Source organism: Acomys minous (genome assembly GCF_964271855.1).
Source record: "Acomys minous genome assembly, chromosome: 8".
Classification (NCBI taxonomy): Eukaryota; Metazoa; Chordata; class Mammalia; order Rodentia; family Muridae; genus Acomys; species Acomys minous.
This window is the reverse complement of record NC_140489.1, coordinates 38,116,767-38,131,604: the sequence shown is the minus strand read 5'-3', so window position 1 is coordinate 38,131,604 and position 14,838 is coordinate 38,116,767. Positions and strand designations below refer to the sequence as shown.

At 42.8% G+C, this 14,838-nt stretch overlaps 2 protein-coding genes across 13 annotated transcripts in view; one reads left to right on the top strand and one right to left on the bottom strand.

Annotated features, from left to right (window-relative positions):
- The window catches only part of ZFYVE26 (zinc finger FYVE-type containing 26), a 64,242-nt gene extending 57,182 nt beyond the window's left edge, over positions 1-7,060 (bottom strand). For all 3 annotated transcript variants that reach the window (XM_084793538.1, XM_084793540.1, XM_084793539.1), the window contains exons 1-4: positions 6,960-7,060; positions 6,204-6,498; positions 4,505-4,583; positions 620-709 (exon numbers count right to left, since the gene is read on the bottom strand). In XM_084793538.1, the coding sequence (XP_084649664.1) occupies positions 620-709; positions 4,505-4,583; positions 6,204-6,397 (363 nt within the window). In that variant the 5' untranslated portion in view covers positions 6,398-6,498; positions 6,960-7,060. The remainder of the gene's footprint in view (positions 1-619; positions 710-4,504; positions 4,584-6,203; positions 6,499-6,959) is intronic.
- Positions 6,534-14,838, top strand: part of RAD51B (RAD51 paralog B) — a 528,078-nt gene continuing 519,773 nt past the window's right edge. For 3 of the 10 annotated variants that reach the window (XM_084793543.1, XM_084793550.1, XM_084793552.1), the window contains exons 1-4: positions 8,146-8,412; positions 9,468-9,556; positions 11,339-11,447; positions 13,222-13,335. In XM_084793543.1, the coding sequence (XP_084649669.1) occupies positions 11,364-11,447; positions 13,222-13,335 (198 nt within the window). In that variant the 5' untranslated portion in view covers positions 8,146-8,412; positions 9,468-9,556; positions 11,339-11,363. The other 7 variants (XM_084793549.1, XM_084793547.1, XM_084793545.1 and 4 more) reach the window with 7 other exon arrangements.

Below are 14,838 nucleotides of genomic sequence, written 5' to 3'. Positions count from 1 at the left end.
CTTAAGAGTTATTTCTATCTATAGATACTTCTAACTTTATCTAGATATCTATATCAACCTATATCTACATCAATCTCATCTATGTATCAATTGCTCACTTTTTTCAGAGGATGGGGGTGGTGGAGATAGAGACATATTTTCACTATGTAGCTCAGGCTGGCCTCAAATTCTTGATTACTGGCCAACACAGTCATGCTGACCTAAACGTAGAGACCTTAACAAAGACACTTGCTGGAATCCGGCCCTAGAAGGTTGTTGTAATGATTCGCTGGAAAGTATCAGTGTGTCTGTTATGGAGGACAGGCCCATCGAATTCCTCCCTTCATTCTCTGTCTACTGGCCAACAATTCAAAAGTCTTAAATTAAACCCAAGTAATGAGTTTCTTCTAGGTGAAATGCAGAGAAGAGTAGATCGCCTGCTACAGTTAGCACAGCTGGGCAATCCGCTTCCAGATTCTCACAATCATGTAGGCTGATACTCAGTCTAAACGCCCCTTGGCGGGGCGTGGTCTACTGTGTTCTTGGAGAACAAGGAACAGACATCTTGGAGACCTGCCATCCCCACGGCCCCGAAAGCTGACTGTGGTCAGTAGCTGCAGATGGCCGTCACCTCGCTTACCTTGGCGACGTTCTCTGGAATGTCCCCTTGGAGGTCTTCTGATAGGAAAAGAAACTCAAGTTTCCTCCGGGAAACAACAGAAAGTAACTTCTGGAGGAATAATAAGCAATTATGGGGGGTCAGGCTTATGCTTTCCTTATGAAATACAATTTCTCTTTAGTTATTCTTTGGTTGTTGTTGTTTTGTTTTTGTTTTTTGATACAGGGTTTTTCCATGTAGCCTTGTCTGTCCTGGAATTCAGTCATCTGCTTCCTGAGTGCTGGGATTAAAGGCGTGCACCACCACGCCCCGCTCTTTAGTTATTCTAATTTTAAAAAGATTTATTCGTATGTATACGGATGTCTGCAGAGGCCAGAAGAGGACATCAGATCCTCCTGATACCAGAGTTACAGATGGATGTGAACTGCATGTGAGGTTGCTGGGAATTGAACCTGGGTCCTCTGGATGAGCAGCCAGTGCTCTTAATTTCTGACCCATCTCTCTAGCCCTCTTGGATAGATCTTTATATGCTTCCCTTTGGAAATAAAGTGAGCTAAACATGAACATTCTTTTAAAAAATATGCAGGTGTTTGGAAAGATGGCTCAGTTGGAAAAGCACTTGTCCCACAAGCCTGAGGACCTGAGTTGAGGTCCCTAGTACCCACACTAAAAAGGTGGGGTGGTGGTGCTGGGTGTGGTGGTACATGCCATTCACCCCAGCACTTGCCTGTGGTCCCAGCAATTGGGAGGCACAAGCAGGAGACATCTGTGTGCTCAAGGCCAGTAAGGTCTACATAGTGAGTTCTAGGCCAGGCAGAGATACAAAATGAGACAAAAAACAAAATAAACCAAAAACTCCAATAGTTGGATTAGAGATATGGCTCATTTGTTAAGGTGCACAGACATACACGCAGGCAAAACACCCATATAAATAAAAACAAACCCAGGGACACAATAAAAAGCCAAACAAGAATAAATATCTGGGCTTGATTACAGCATACAATCCTAGCACAGGAGGATTCTGGGAGCTTTCTGGCCAGCCAGTATAGCCAAAATTGATGAGTGTCAGGTTCGTTGGTTCACTTTGCCCTTAAAAAAAAAACAAAAAAAACCCCCCAGAAACAGGAAGAAACCCAACTGATCTGATGTTGTTGACTTCAACCTCCTCACATGTACATGTGCCATTATACATGGACACATCCATATGAACATGCGCATACACACACACACACATTAAAGCCTACAATGATTAGCCTCAAACTCCAAGGTTTGTCTTTTCCATAGGACATTTTTTTTGAGACACGATCTTGCTATGGCACCCGGGCATCTCATGTGCTCAGGGCCCTCTTGTCCTCTTGCCTTTGCTCCCCTCCAGCAGGGATGACCACAGCACCGCGGCTGACTCCTTCTTTTTGAAAAAAACACTCAAGCGTTTTGTCAAGAAGTTTTGGTGCGTCTGGGTGCGGTGGTGCACGCCTTTAATCCCAGCACTCGAGAAGGCAGAGGCAGAAGGATCTCTGTGAGTTCGAGGCCAGGCTGGTCTACAAACAGAGTTCCAGGACAACTGGGCCTATTACACAGAGAAATTCTGTCTCAAAAAAACAAAAAAAGGAAAAAAGTTTTGTTGCTGTGTGCAAAGCAGTTACAGGAAAGCCTGAGAGGGCGTGGCCTCATAATCCTCTTCTGACCCAACCATGTTTTTGTTATTCTCTATCCTTTGAATACCAGTTGTTGAAAAAAACTAAAGGTGAGGAATCAAATGTTTATTTTGTAAGCATGCCTGGCACAGAGGGGTTGTATTTCATTTCCAAATCAAAGAAACCGGGTTTTAAAAAATAATCTTTACTAGAAGCGAAATGGTTAGAGTATTTTCTAATTATTCCAACAAAAAATAAAAAAATAAAAAGACAGTACATTTTTGGTTGTAGAAAAGTTAAAATATATAAATATATAAACTATAATATATAGAACATAAAATCCCCAACAAAGGAGAAGTATTACTAATGACCCTGAAAATCTATTTACCATATGATTTTGAGCAGTGGCAGAGTGTATTAGATATAGCTATGGTCCCGTTCACTGACCAGTCCCATACAGCATGGACAGGCAGCTCTTGGCAGGCAGCAGGAGCCTGCGAAAGCGAGCAGCTCTGCGTTTCTGGAGCACCAAGCCACAGCAGGTTCTGTGGTACTCCAAAATGCACCTGGAGACGTGGTTCCTCTAAACAGCTTATAATTCTCCAAACAACAAAACCACTCCTACAATTGTTGAACCAAGCAGAACTCTGGAGCTTTACAAGCTGGAGAGTAATGCTCGGGTAGGCCAAGGAGCCAGGCAGGGGAAATCCACCACCTCATGGTGTTGAGCAACCTTCCAGAGAATAAGCAACCAGTGAGGCCACAAGGAATCAAGCTGCCCTCTTCCCCCAGTGGGGAAAGGTCAGTTAGTTCAACGGATTCCATGTTTGTAATAGGAAGATCCTTATTCAGTGACAGAGCCTTTCCCCTTCCCCCTCCCTTTGAAGATGCTATGGAATCTTCTTTTCTACTTTACCTCATTTTTGTTCTTTTTTTCCTCCTTAGTTTAGACTCTTATTTATCCCAGGTTTCATTATTTTACATGTTTGCTTCTCTTACTTGCTCTTTCTGTTAGTCTTTCTGTAATTTCTCTTTGCTAGACAACCCCCCAAAAACGTCTGTCTAAAGGATACATTTAGGATGGGCAGTTGTGGTGCAGGCCTTTAATCCCAGCACTCAGGAGCAAGAGGAAGGTAGATCTCTGGGTTTAAGGCCAGCCTAGTTTACAGAGTGAATTCCAGGATGGCTAGAGCTACAAAGAGACCTTGTCTCAAAACCAACAGCAGCAACAAAGTTACATTTAGATGAGAAATTTCTGGTACTTTTGGACAGTTATGGGTTCGGCAAATGTGCAAAAATGGAATTAAACATAAAACTAATTTTGGTGAGTGAAAACAACAAATACAAGAAAAATTAGGCAAAATAATGAACATTTAAAAATTGAATTTCTTTCTTTTTGTCCCCAAGACAAAGTTTCTCTGTGTACCCTTGACTGTGTTGGAACTCTCTATATATACTAGTCTGGCCTTGAACTCATAGAGATCCTCCTGTCCTCTGCTTCCCAAGTGCTGAAATTAAAGATGTACAATTCTACCACCCGGCAAAAATGGAATTTCTTACTTTAAAGTCCATATAAGTGAAAAATAATGCTGTAGTGGAAAATGGACAGGAATAGGGGAAGATCAGATCTTGGTTTCATCTCTGTCTTTCCTGGAGTCATTTCTCTTGAGACAAATGTGTGGGCTGTGTGTGTGTGTGTGTGTGTGTGTGTGTGTGTGTGTGTGTGTGTGTGTGTGTGTTTGAGACTGAGTCTCATTACATTGCCCAGGCCAAGTAATTTTCTTCCTTTTTTTTTTTTTCTTGTTTTTTTGAGACAAGGTTTCTCTGTGTAGCCTTGGCTGTCCTGAACTCCCTTTGTAGACCAGGCTGGCCTTGAACTCACAGTGATCTGCCTGCCTCTGCCTTCTGAGTGCTGGGATTAAAGGTGTGTGCCACCACGCCTGGCAAGTAATTTTCTTTTGTGTGCTTCTTGAGTAGCTGGGATTACAGGCTTGTACCACCATGCCCCACCCATCTTGCTGTAGTCACTGAGCTCCATAAAGCTCTGTTCAAGAGCAAGAGTCCTAAAGACAGTTAACAAAATTCCATCACTCCTAATGCTATTATATGCCAAGGTACCATGGCAAATTAATAAGCAAGTCAACACTGAGAAAGATAACAACCAACCATGGGATAAAGGAAGTAACAGATGGAAGGAAAATCTCCTAACTCCTTCCAAATTCTTCTCAGTCTTAGCCTCAGGGAAAAATTTAGATGTAAACCCACAGACCTTTTCTTGGGTCAGCCATTTTTCCAGTACGAGAAGCCAAAGCCAGGCTAGTCTTTGAGGGTTGATGTCTGGCCCACATCTAAAAATAAAAAATAAAATAAACATATAGTAAAAGAGGCGTTTCAACTGACCCTTTCTCTTTTGTGATTCAAGATTTGTATTTCAGTTTTCCGTCAGTCCCTCTTAAATCAGAACTGGCAAGTCCTAGTGAGAAATTCTTGATTGTAAGTAACAGTCCAACAACACAGAATCGCGTAACTTCCAGCTTCCATTAATGGCCAAACCACCTGTCCTAACTGTATTTTATCTTCCCAGCAGGAATGTTGGTATGTGGGCTGGTCTGGAACTCCCAGGCTCAGGTGATCCTCCTCTGCCTCAGCCTCTGTACCTGGAGCTACAGATATAAACCCATCATACCTGACTCAGTCTTATTTTTAAGTATACTCCTACAAAGTCACGATAACAAATGCTATCCGAAACACGCACACCCACGAACGCACGCATACACCACTCTTTTTTGAGACAAGGTCTCATACTGTATGTAGTCCAGGCTGACCTTGAACTCATGACCTAACTATACTGCATCAGTTAAGATGTATGGGTTAGAATACCATACCCAGATCCTAAGTGTACTTTTGAACGTGGAAAATGAATCAAATATACGAGAATTAAGGGAGTTCCCAGAAATTCATTTTCAACAACCTAGTTACAGGAAGTCTTAAGCCCTACTTTGAAGTCAGTAGTTTGGGCCGTAATAGCCTAGAACCCAAATGTGAGGGTGAAAAGTACCAGAAGAGTCATTTCTTTCTCTGGGTTTCTTATGCAAATCCAGTACTTCTTCAGGATTACAAGAGAACAGTTAAAAGTGAGAGCAAGAACAAAATAGCACATTTGGCTCCCATGACACTAGTTAAGGGCACTGCTAAAAACTTAATTAGAGAGCTGGGACGGAGAACTGTGGTTACTGGGAGGCAAGAAGGCGTCAGAGTGTCAATATACAGTCAATAGACAGCGAGGAATGGGAGAGGTCTTGTGTAGGGAGGCAGAACTTCTGTGTCTTTATTACAGCGGGCAATAAAGTGAATCTTTATTACAGTGTGTAAGATTGCATTGGATTACAGGTAAAAAGCAAGTGCAGATTTATAAATGGTGAAAAGCAAGATCTTTATGGTAGCTGACAATAATGCACTAAGGCCAGCTTCCCGGTTTTGATGTTTCACTGCAGCTGGATGAGACGTCACAACCGGGGAATCTGGGGAAAGGGCTACACTGAACTCTGCTAAGTTTTCAACTTTTTGTGGGTCTACGATTATTTCAAAATGAAAGGCTTTAAATTAATGCCCTTTCATCCTTTGTTAAAGCAACAACATCATCAATCATAGAAGCAAGAGGGCTGAACAGGGTTTGTCTTTTGGAGACAAAATGCAGTTCACCATCTCCTATGGATAATAAACAAGGAGTGATTTCAGGGCCCGTTTGGTAGCCAGACTTAAACTCAGCTCCAGAGAGTAATCCAAAGCCAGCGGAGAATATCAAATGCAAACTATATCACACAGACAAAACATCAGAACACTGAAATGCGCTTTACTTCTGCTAACTTTCTAAGAAAGTAGTTGATTAGAGGCATAAAGACCGGAGTCTAAATCCTGAACCACACAGCTTCCTCTCTGAGATCCTGGTAGGAAAGGAGATCGCTTACCTTAGCTGACTGGGGCACTGCACCAGCGCCTGTAGTATATTTTCCACCTTTTTGGGGATCTCCCCTTGTCCCTTGTGCAGCTGAGGTACACATGCCTGGGCCAACTCCCAGTCTCCCCTCCGCAGGCACTCACAGAAAAACTCAAAGAGCTGCTCCTCCGTAGCAGTTTCCTCTTTTCCAAACGGGTAACTCATTTTCCCAGCACAGAGTGCAGGGAGACAGAAAGCGAGGGGTTACAAGGAACACATTCTCAATTTTCTCATCCGTGGAGCACCCCGCAGAAATAACATGCCAGCTGAGAAGAAATGAAACTGTTTAGATCAACCACCAGCTACTGGCCCGCCAGGAAAAGGTAGAACTTACTTCTAAAATGATTGTTTTAGGTTGAATTTGATCTGTTACTATCTCTTTTTGAGAACCCTCACCGTCTTTTTCTAAGGGGCGGAGCCCATCTCCTAACGCAGACCCACAAATAATAAATGTAATATTTGTGTTAGTTTGGGGCACAGACACATAACTTTACTTCCGCATTCCCTCCTTAACATTTTTGTCAGTCAGACTACAAATCTCTGGGTGGGTGGATGCCTTGGTAAGGATGAGAAACTCGGTTATTGCCGTCTGTAAAGGCAGCCGACAGAAGATCAGGAGATCAATCTCGGACTGAACTGGAGAGCCGGGAGGCTAGGGGACCGGGATGCTCCCCCTAGCGGGGTCGTGGACAGCACCCACGCTGTCTTCCCTGCGCCTTACACTCACCTGCTCCGGGAGTCAAATGCATTTTAGCTTCCAGGGCAGCCATGCTTGATCTCAGTCAGGTGACAGATCCCACTGCAAAGAGTGGTGGAAGGGGCCCGCGATGACGAATGAGAGCGCCACTCCTATTGGTTCAGAAGAGGGAAGATGCAAATCAAGGGCCATATTTGTTTGAGTCACGTGATACCACCTGATTGCTAAGGAAGAGTTAAACCCGCTAGCTACGGGTCTGAGGACCCTCCCTAATTATCATTGATCCTCCTCTTTACACCTTCAGTTATGTATTTCAGGGAACTTGGGGCCAGGAATAGCTGTGTTCCACTTTCCACGCCTCGACACTGTCTTTTTTTCTACCTTGTATTTATGTTAATATTTACCTAGGGCCAACCCAGTCTTAGATCCTGGGAACTATCCCACAGGAGTCATGAATCCTCCTGCATTTATTCTCTTATTTATTTTTATATAATTATCATATATATATCAGAAGCTGAGGTCGGCACAGAGGAGTTGCACAACTGAAAGCCAAGAGTGAGCAAAGGGTTTTCATAACTTAAGTAATCAATCCAGTTCTTAAATTTATAAGTTTTTCTTAAACGCTTTAATACTAAACATACTTGATTTCCTTTATTTCTTTTTTCAACCATACTTAGTGGGGTTTTTTCGATGTATATTTTAGTTAGAGGAGCTTCTAGTATTTTCCAGATATTTTAGCCATGTAAGTGAAAAGTGCAAAGCAAAAATAAACACTGAGCTCTTGTCCCAAAACTGAATAGGCGGATTGCCCACGTTTTCTCCAACCCCTCAACCTCTCAAACCCCCAAAGACACTTTTCTGGCTCAGAATTAACTTTAAAAATGCGATTCACTGAGGAAAAGAATTTTCAGTCAAAGTTTTCCATTCTTCACACTCGTCTTGACAGAATTACCCTCGATTTAGACAATGAGTATAAACTACAGTTCCCAGAACGCAGCGGGGCCAACCCGAGCATTTGCTTGCTGCTGATTGGATAAATCTCTAGAGTATGGACCAACCAGCGCCCCAGTTGTTGCTGCTCTCACTTTTCGCGGGTAATTAAGTGAGGGTAGGGAAAACTTTGAAAGTTCGATCCTGCTGACCTGGTACTGGAGTTTTCTGAGGGGGGCGGTTGTGGGGAAGGGAGTGTGCTCATTATCTCGCGCTCCCTCTCCGGGCCTGTAGACGTTGATCGCGTGGTGGCGAGGAGTCCTGGGTGCCGGGCACGCCCTCTCGGGTTCTAGGATTTCCGACTTCCTCTGGGGAGGCGGGTGATGCTTAGTTTTATTAGGCATTCTGCGTGAGGTTTTCTATCTCTTGATGCCTCTCCCTCCGCTTCGGGGCAAATTAGGGATCCGTGCAAGTTTAGGGATTGTCACACTTGTTTACGAGCGTGGAATTTGCCGGGCGTGGTGGCGCACGCCTTTAATCCCAGCGGATCTTTGTGAGTTCGAAGCCAGCCTGGTCTGCAAAGGGAGTCCAGGACAGAGAAACCCTGTCTCAGGAAAAAAAAAAAAAAAAGAAAAAAAAGAATGTGGACTTGAGTCAGATTTCTGGGTTCGAATGGGGGCTCTATCCTTGGATAGTTGGTGGGTTGAGTAGCCTTGTGTGTGAAATGAAGTAAAAACATCTGAAACTAGTGTCTGGGGCACAATAAGGGCCCGATAAATAAATTAGCTCCCAACTCCTTCAAAACAGCTATTTTTGTTGCTTCACTATTTTTTTTCAAGACAAAGTTTCTCTGTGTATCCCTGGCTGTCCTGGACTCACATTATAGACCAAGCTGACCTTGAACTCACAGGAATTCACCTGCCTCTGCCTCCCAAGTGCTGGGATTAAAGGCCTGCGTCACCACACCTGGCTTGCTTCACTGTTTCTATTGAGTGCCTAACATAAGCTCAGTCTGAGTTGTCATCTCCTAGGTCTCCAAGACTCATGTGGGTGTGTGTACACGTTTGGGAGCACGCACGCATGTTAGGAAGAAAGAAAAGCGTGAACTATTATAATGCACAGATCAGATTAAAGAAAATATAAGTGCAAAGTATGGAAGTAGCCCTGGAGAGGAAGTGACTGGTGAAGGCTTTGCTTGGGGAAATACACGTGCTTGAATAACCTAACGTTGTGGATGGTCATGCTCCAAGAAGCACATGTCTAGGATTGCCTACTTTGAGCATTATGAGCTCTGGAGTACTTGTTTTACACATGACAAACATCCTTATTTTACACGTGAGAAAAACAGAGCTCTGGAGAGTGAAGTAAACTGCCAGGAAGGCAAATCTGAATGAGCCTTGCAATCTGATATTTAAGTGAGAGCTAAGTAAGGGACCCCCTTTTCAAGTAAAAAAAAAAAAAGTGATCATAAAAGTTTGGAAGTTGTCATGTGGTCTGATGGTCTCATGAAATATTTGAAGCAGCGAAACTGACTTTTAAGGAAGCTGCTTCTAGTAGGATTGTGACATTCAACCTGATTTTCTTTTCTTTTCTTTTTTTTTTTTCCAGGCCAATTTGAGACTTCTCCCTGTCTGCTTCGGCCGCAAGATTACATAGCAATTACAATACTTGCTGCCTCGTTGCAACATCTTTCAGTTGTAAGTATGCAAAAGGCAGGAGATGAGCTCAGCGTTGTACGTGCTTAAGAAATGTTGGTGAATGGAGCAAAGAAATGAGGAATCTTTATTATATCTGGAGAATTTATACTGTGTTATATTTTGGTAGAGTAGGAAAATAGCTCGAAGCTATAAGCAGTAGTGAGGGCGAGTGACGGGAGTGGTACCATTGAATCAGAGTAGTTATTGCTGAGGTCCTTGTAATTTGGGGTTGAAGGTGTTTTTTGTTCTTATTGTTTGATGGCTTGGACTTACTTGTTAGATGCTGTTATTACTGAGAACTACCTTATCTGAAATGCAGTAGGTAGTGGAATAGCGGATACGTGTTGGTAAACTTTCTCTTAAGGAAACAAGTCAGCCCTAACAAATTCCCACTGACAGAAATAAAGGGAATGCATTCTGTTTTTGTGGGGAGAGAGGGAAGTAGAAGATGGGGAGTGGAGGGAGGGAGAGGAACGGGAGTTAATGTAATTCAGGTAATTGAAGTGTTAAATAGACTTGGGCTATCGCGTTGGTAGTAGATGGTACGTAGCCATTGATTCTCATTACTTTATTCCATGGACTAGTGAGTGCCTAGCCTATTATTTCTAGAGGATGCTTTGCCATTTCAATGAGATACACAGCCTCTTCTTTGCATGCATTATTACAGAGATTGCAACAGTTCCAACTTCCCAAAGACAGATAGTCCACGAGTCTCATTTATCAAGGTACAAGAAGGAGGGCAAATTTTAATTTCATATGGGACAGTAAGCAGCTAGCATAATAAAGCATTTTATTGACTGCACATATAGTAGCAAAGTCTCATTTGATTGAGATTTGTTCTAACCCTTAGAAAAAGCAAGACTTGTGGTTCTATAGAAGTCATCAGTCAAACTGCCTGGATAGCATTCTAAATCTGATATATATATATATAATTTTCTGATGACAGTGGGATAGCTTTCCCATGTGTTAGCAAAGTCTGCTTTCATGATAATCTGTTGAGAATAGCACATATGAAGTCGTGGAGCCCAATTGGTATGTAGCAGATCTGCTTGTTCTTGTTGCAGTTCAGTGCTGACTTGCTATTGGAAATGTGTTTTGAAGATTACAGAACCAAATGAAAATTGTAAATAACACTCAGTATCTTAAGGTGTTACAAATGATGGCCAGTCTTGGTAGTCAGCTTGACCCTTGACCCTCTTGAGAAGAGGGACCCTCAGTTGAGAAATTGCCTCCATCTGGAGGGCCTGTGGGCGTATCCATGGGGACATTTTCTTGATTGCTAGTTGATGGGAGAGCGCTCAGCTCACTGTGAGTGGTTCTGTTCCTGAGCCCGATGCCTTGTGAGCTAGCAGGAGAAGCAAGCCAGTCAGCAGCATTCCCCTGTGGCCTCAGCCTCCATGTCTGCTTCAGTCTCTTCCTTCAGCTCCTGCCTTACCTGCCCTTGATAAGGGAACATAATCTGTAGGCCAAATAAACCCTTTCTTCCCGACGTGCTTGTGACCAGTGTTTCATTGCAGCAGCCAAGGCAAACTAGATTACTGTGTGAACGTGAAGTGCTGTTAAGGTCATGGAATATCAAAGAATTGCTTGGAAGATATTTTCTGAGCTTGCCTTCTTTCTCTGTATACATGGTTGATAAGCAGGTGTCTCTCCTACTTTTTGAGTCACATTTCTTTCATGTTTTGTTTTGTACGTAGAGAAGTTTCAAGTGCTTTTTGTTTTATAGGGTATTTTGTATAGTATGTCTACTATAATTTTTATGATTTTCTTATGTTTTTCAAGATTCTTCTTTGGGAGATCTGGGAATATGAGCAGCAAGAAACTAAGGCGAGTGGGTTTATCGCAAGAGCTGTGTGATCGCTTGAGCAGACATCAGATTGTTAACTGTCAGGTAAAATTCCCGTATCTTTAGATAAATTTTATGTAAAAAATTAATTTTAAGTGTAGCTTAATAACTGTTAAACTTTGGTTATGAAGATTTAGGAATGTAAGGAGATGATGGAGCCCACAAAGTCCTTGCCAGCTCGGATGCCCAGCACCGTCAATAGCCTGGCCTGGCAGCGCACACCTGAGCTGCTAGCTCCAGGGACGTGGGACAGGAGGATAGCCAATCTAGCCAAATTGTGACCCCCCAAGTCCATCTCAGAGGTCAGACCTCAGAGAGGGATTGAAGGAGACAGCCCATGCTGACTTCTTGCCACCATACACCTAGACGAAAATGAACATAAAAACTTGGCCATACAAGAATAAGTTAAATAATGGTGCTTTCTATAAGTGGTTGAGGCTCCGTTTCCAGCAGGAATTTTGTTTACTGAAGTCCAATATTTTTGTATTTTAGGCTGAGCATGGTCGTAGTATGAGGAGGAATGCCTATTAAATGTATTTGATATTCCCCAGTTTAATCCACTTAATTTATTTTTTATCATTACTCTAGAGCTATGACTTAAGTGACATTACAGCGTGATGATTTCTCTTAGAAGAAAAATTAATTTGGGTTATTATGATTTACTAACGCTGGGGATTAAACCCCAGGTTTAAGTGCTCTGTAACTGAGTTACACCCCCAGCCTGGCAGTATATTTTTTAGGACTGGCTTGATAAATGTATACAAAGAACTTTTTTTTCTTTTTCTTTCTTTTTTTTTTCATATATTGCATCTTTAAGTACAGTAATAAAGAGTGTCCCTCTTATGAGGGTAAATAAGGGCTAAAGTTTTATTTTAAAATTCTTGTCATTCAGTTATTTTTCACAACAAATTACAGTTTTTAGGGATTGCTTATTTTAAGGATATCTTTGTTTTTTTTAAAATATATTTAATAATAATTTATATTTAAGTGGTTTTAAAAGTATGACTTAAACAGTTTCTTTTGTAGTCAACTTTATTCTCTCAGTTGTCAAATACTTTTCGCTGAGTTAACTTTTAGTCTAGAAAACAAGCACTTGTTGTTTGTTTGTTTTTTGAGACAGGGTTTCTCTGTGTAGCCCTGGCTGACCAGCCTGGCCTCAAACTCAGAGATCCGCCTGCCTCTGCTTCCTGAGAGCTGGGATTAAAGGCAAGTGCCACAAACATGCTGCCTTTAACTTGATCTTTTCTGGCCATAAACTTGGACCTAAACTCAAGTACGGTACTTAGATAAACTTGCACTGGGCTGTGCTGTTTGTGACGTTGCTTGATGGGTCTCCGGAGACATGCCATCTGGAATCTGCAACGGAGTGTAAATAAGACTGCGCCTCACGTGGCTGAGGTAAGGAGTGTGTAAGGGTGAAGAGGCTTGGTGGAATAGAAAGGAGGCTGACATCTGTCAGCAGTAAGTGTCGCTTCTGTCTAGAGATCAGCAGTGATCGCCCAAGGTTTCTTTTTGCTTTATATTGGCTTCTCTTTTAAATTAAAGAAAGCCCTTGATGAAAATTTCTTTTTTAATTCTTTTGTCTTTTTTTTTTTTTCGAGACAGGGTTTCTCTGTGTAGCCTTGGCTATCTTGGACTCGCTTTGTAGACCAGGCTGGCCTCGAACTCACAGCGATCTGCCAGCCTCTGCCTCCCGAGTATTGGGATTAAAGGGGTGTGCCACCACGCCCGACTCTTTTTTAATTTTTATATCTTTGTTACACATGTACGTTAAAATATTTCTCTTTACCTCTTTACCTTTTTTTTTTTTCTTTTTTAGGACTTTTTATGTCTCTCCCCACTGGAACTTATGAAAGTGACTGGCCTGAGTTATGCAGGTGTCCATGAGCTTCTGCATACAGTCAGCAAGGCCTGCGCCCCACAGATGCAAACGGTACATGTAACCTAGCAACAAGGGGTCAGGGTAGCTCCCTCATGAAAGCAGTGCTTAGCTAAAATGTGAAGGATGGATAGGGAAGGCAGGCACAGACAGTAGGGCTGGAGGTGGGGCAGAGAAGTGTCTGGTCATCCGGATAGCAAATGCAAAGACTCTGGGAAGGGCGCTTGCTCAACAGTTAGCTTAGGCTGTGCCGGTGGAACGCAGGGAAGAAGAGAGATGCAAAGAAGCAGCCAGTGAGAGAAGCAGGAAGCAGTGTGGCATCTTGTAGGCCACACTAAGGATTTTGGACATTGTTCCAAAAGTAGTAAGTCATCAGAGGGTACAGTGGGTGTGTTTGAAGAAGATAGGTCTTGAATGCACATTGAAAATATTCAGAAGTCTACTAACATATCTTTTGCTGTGCTCTGGACAGACGGTGGTTGTAACTTGGGTTGTTAGTGTGATGGTAGAGCAGAGGCGGGAGTACTGACTACTGTGAGAGCAGTTTGGGAGGGTGAATTATTCGGAAATAGGCTAACCTCACAGATGAGGTCCTCCAAATGAGAGAGTAAAACCTAAAAGAAGGAAAGAGACGCTCCTTAACCCCTGCCTGCTTATTCCTCCCCCTCTGCCTGGTTGCCACAACTTGTGACAACTTGAATTTTATACAAAGATGACCTGACTCCATGCAGTGCAGACTCTGTATGTCTGATTGTGTAATGGCTAAAAGCGGGAACTTGGGGCTAGATATATCAAGTGGCTCAATAGGTCATAGAGGACCCACAATTTGTTTTATTTCTTTATTTATTTAGTTTGTTTGTTTGAGACAGGGTTTCTCTGTGTAGCCTTGGGTGTCCTGGACTCACTTTGTAGACCAGGCTGCCTCTAACTCACAGAAATCCACCTGCCTCTGCCTCAGAGTGCTGGGATTACAGGCGTGTGCCATTGCACCTGGCTAGGATCCACAGTTTGAACTGTTGCTTTGTACACAAAGGAATGTTTGTAGACAGGGCTTTCACTGTGGCCATGCTTCCGTGACCTTAAGTGAAGAAACCGGAGGCTCCTTGGAGTCCTTGTCACGTATATGCCAGCATCGAACAATTCTGGATGATTATAGAGCCACTAGACTTAAGTCTCACCAGCAAAGCTCCTCTGTTTTCCTCAGAGCATCTTTCTTTCTCTGTTGCCAGTTTGTGAAGCATGCTGTAGCATGAGCTCACTTATGAGCCGGGAGTGTGCTTACAGTTATTCACTTTCAGATTGTGTTTTGGGGGGAAAAAAAAAAGGAATTCATCATGTTGCACACCCTTCCAATTTGCTGTGCAGCATTTGTGAGTACTCTGTTTTTATCCTCACTTCTGTTATGCTCCCTGAGCTACCGTGATCATCCTTCGGAATGGTCATAATAGCTTCCTGACACTCGTCTTACATTCAAGTGTTGTTCATCTTCAAGCTATTCTTCTAAGCCAGTGGCTCTCAACCTTCCTAATGCAAGACCCTTTTATACAGTTCTTCATG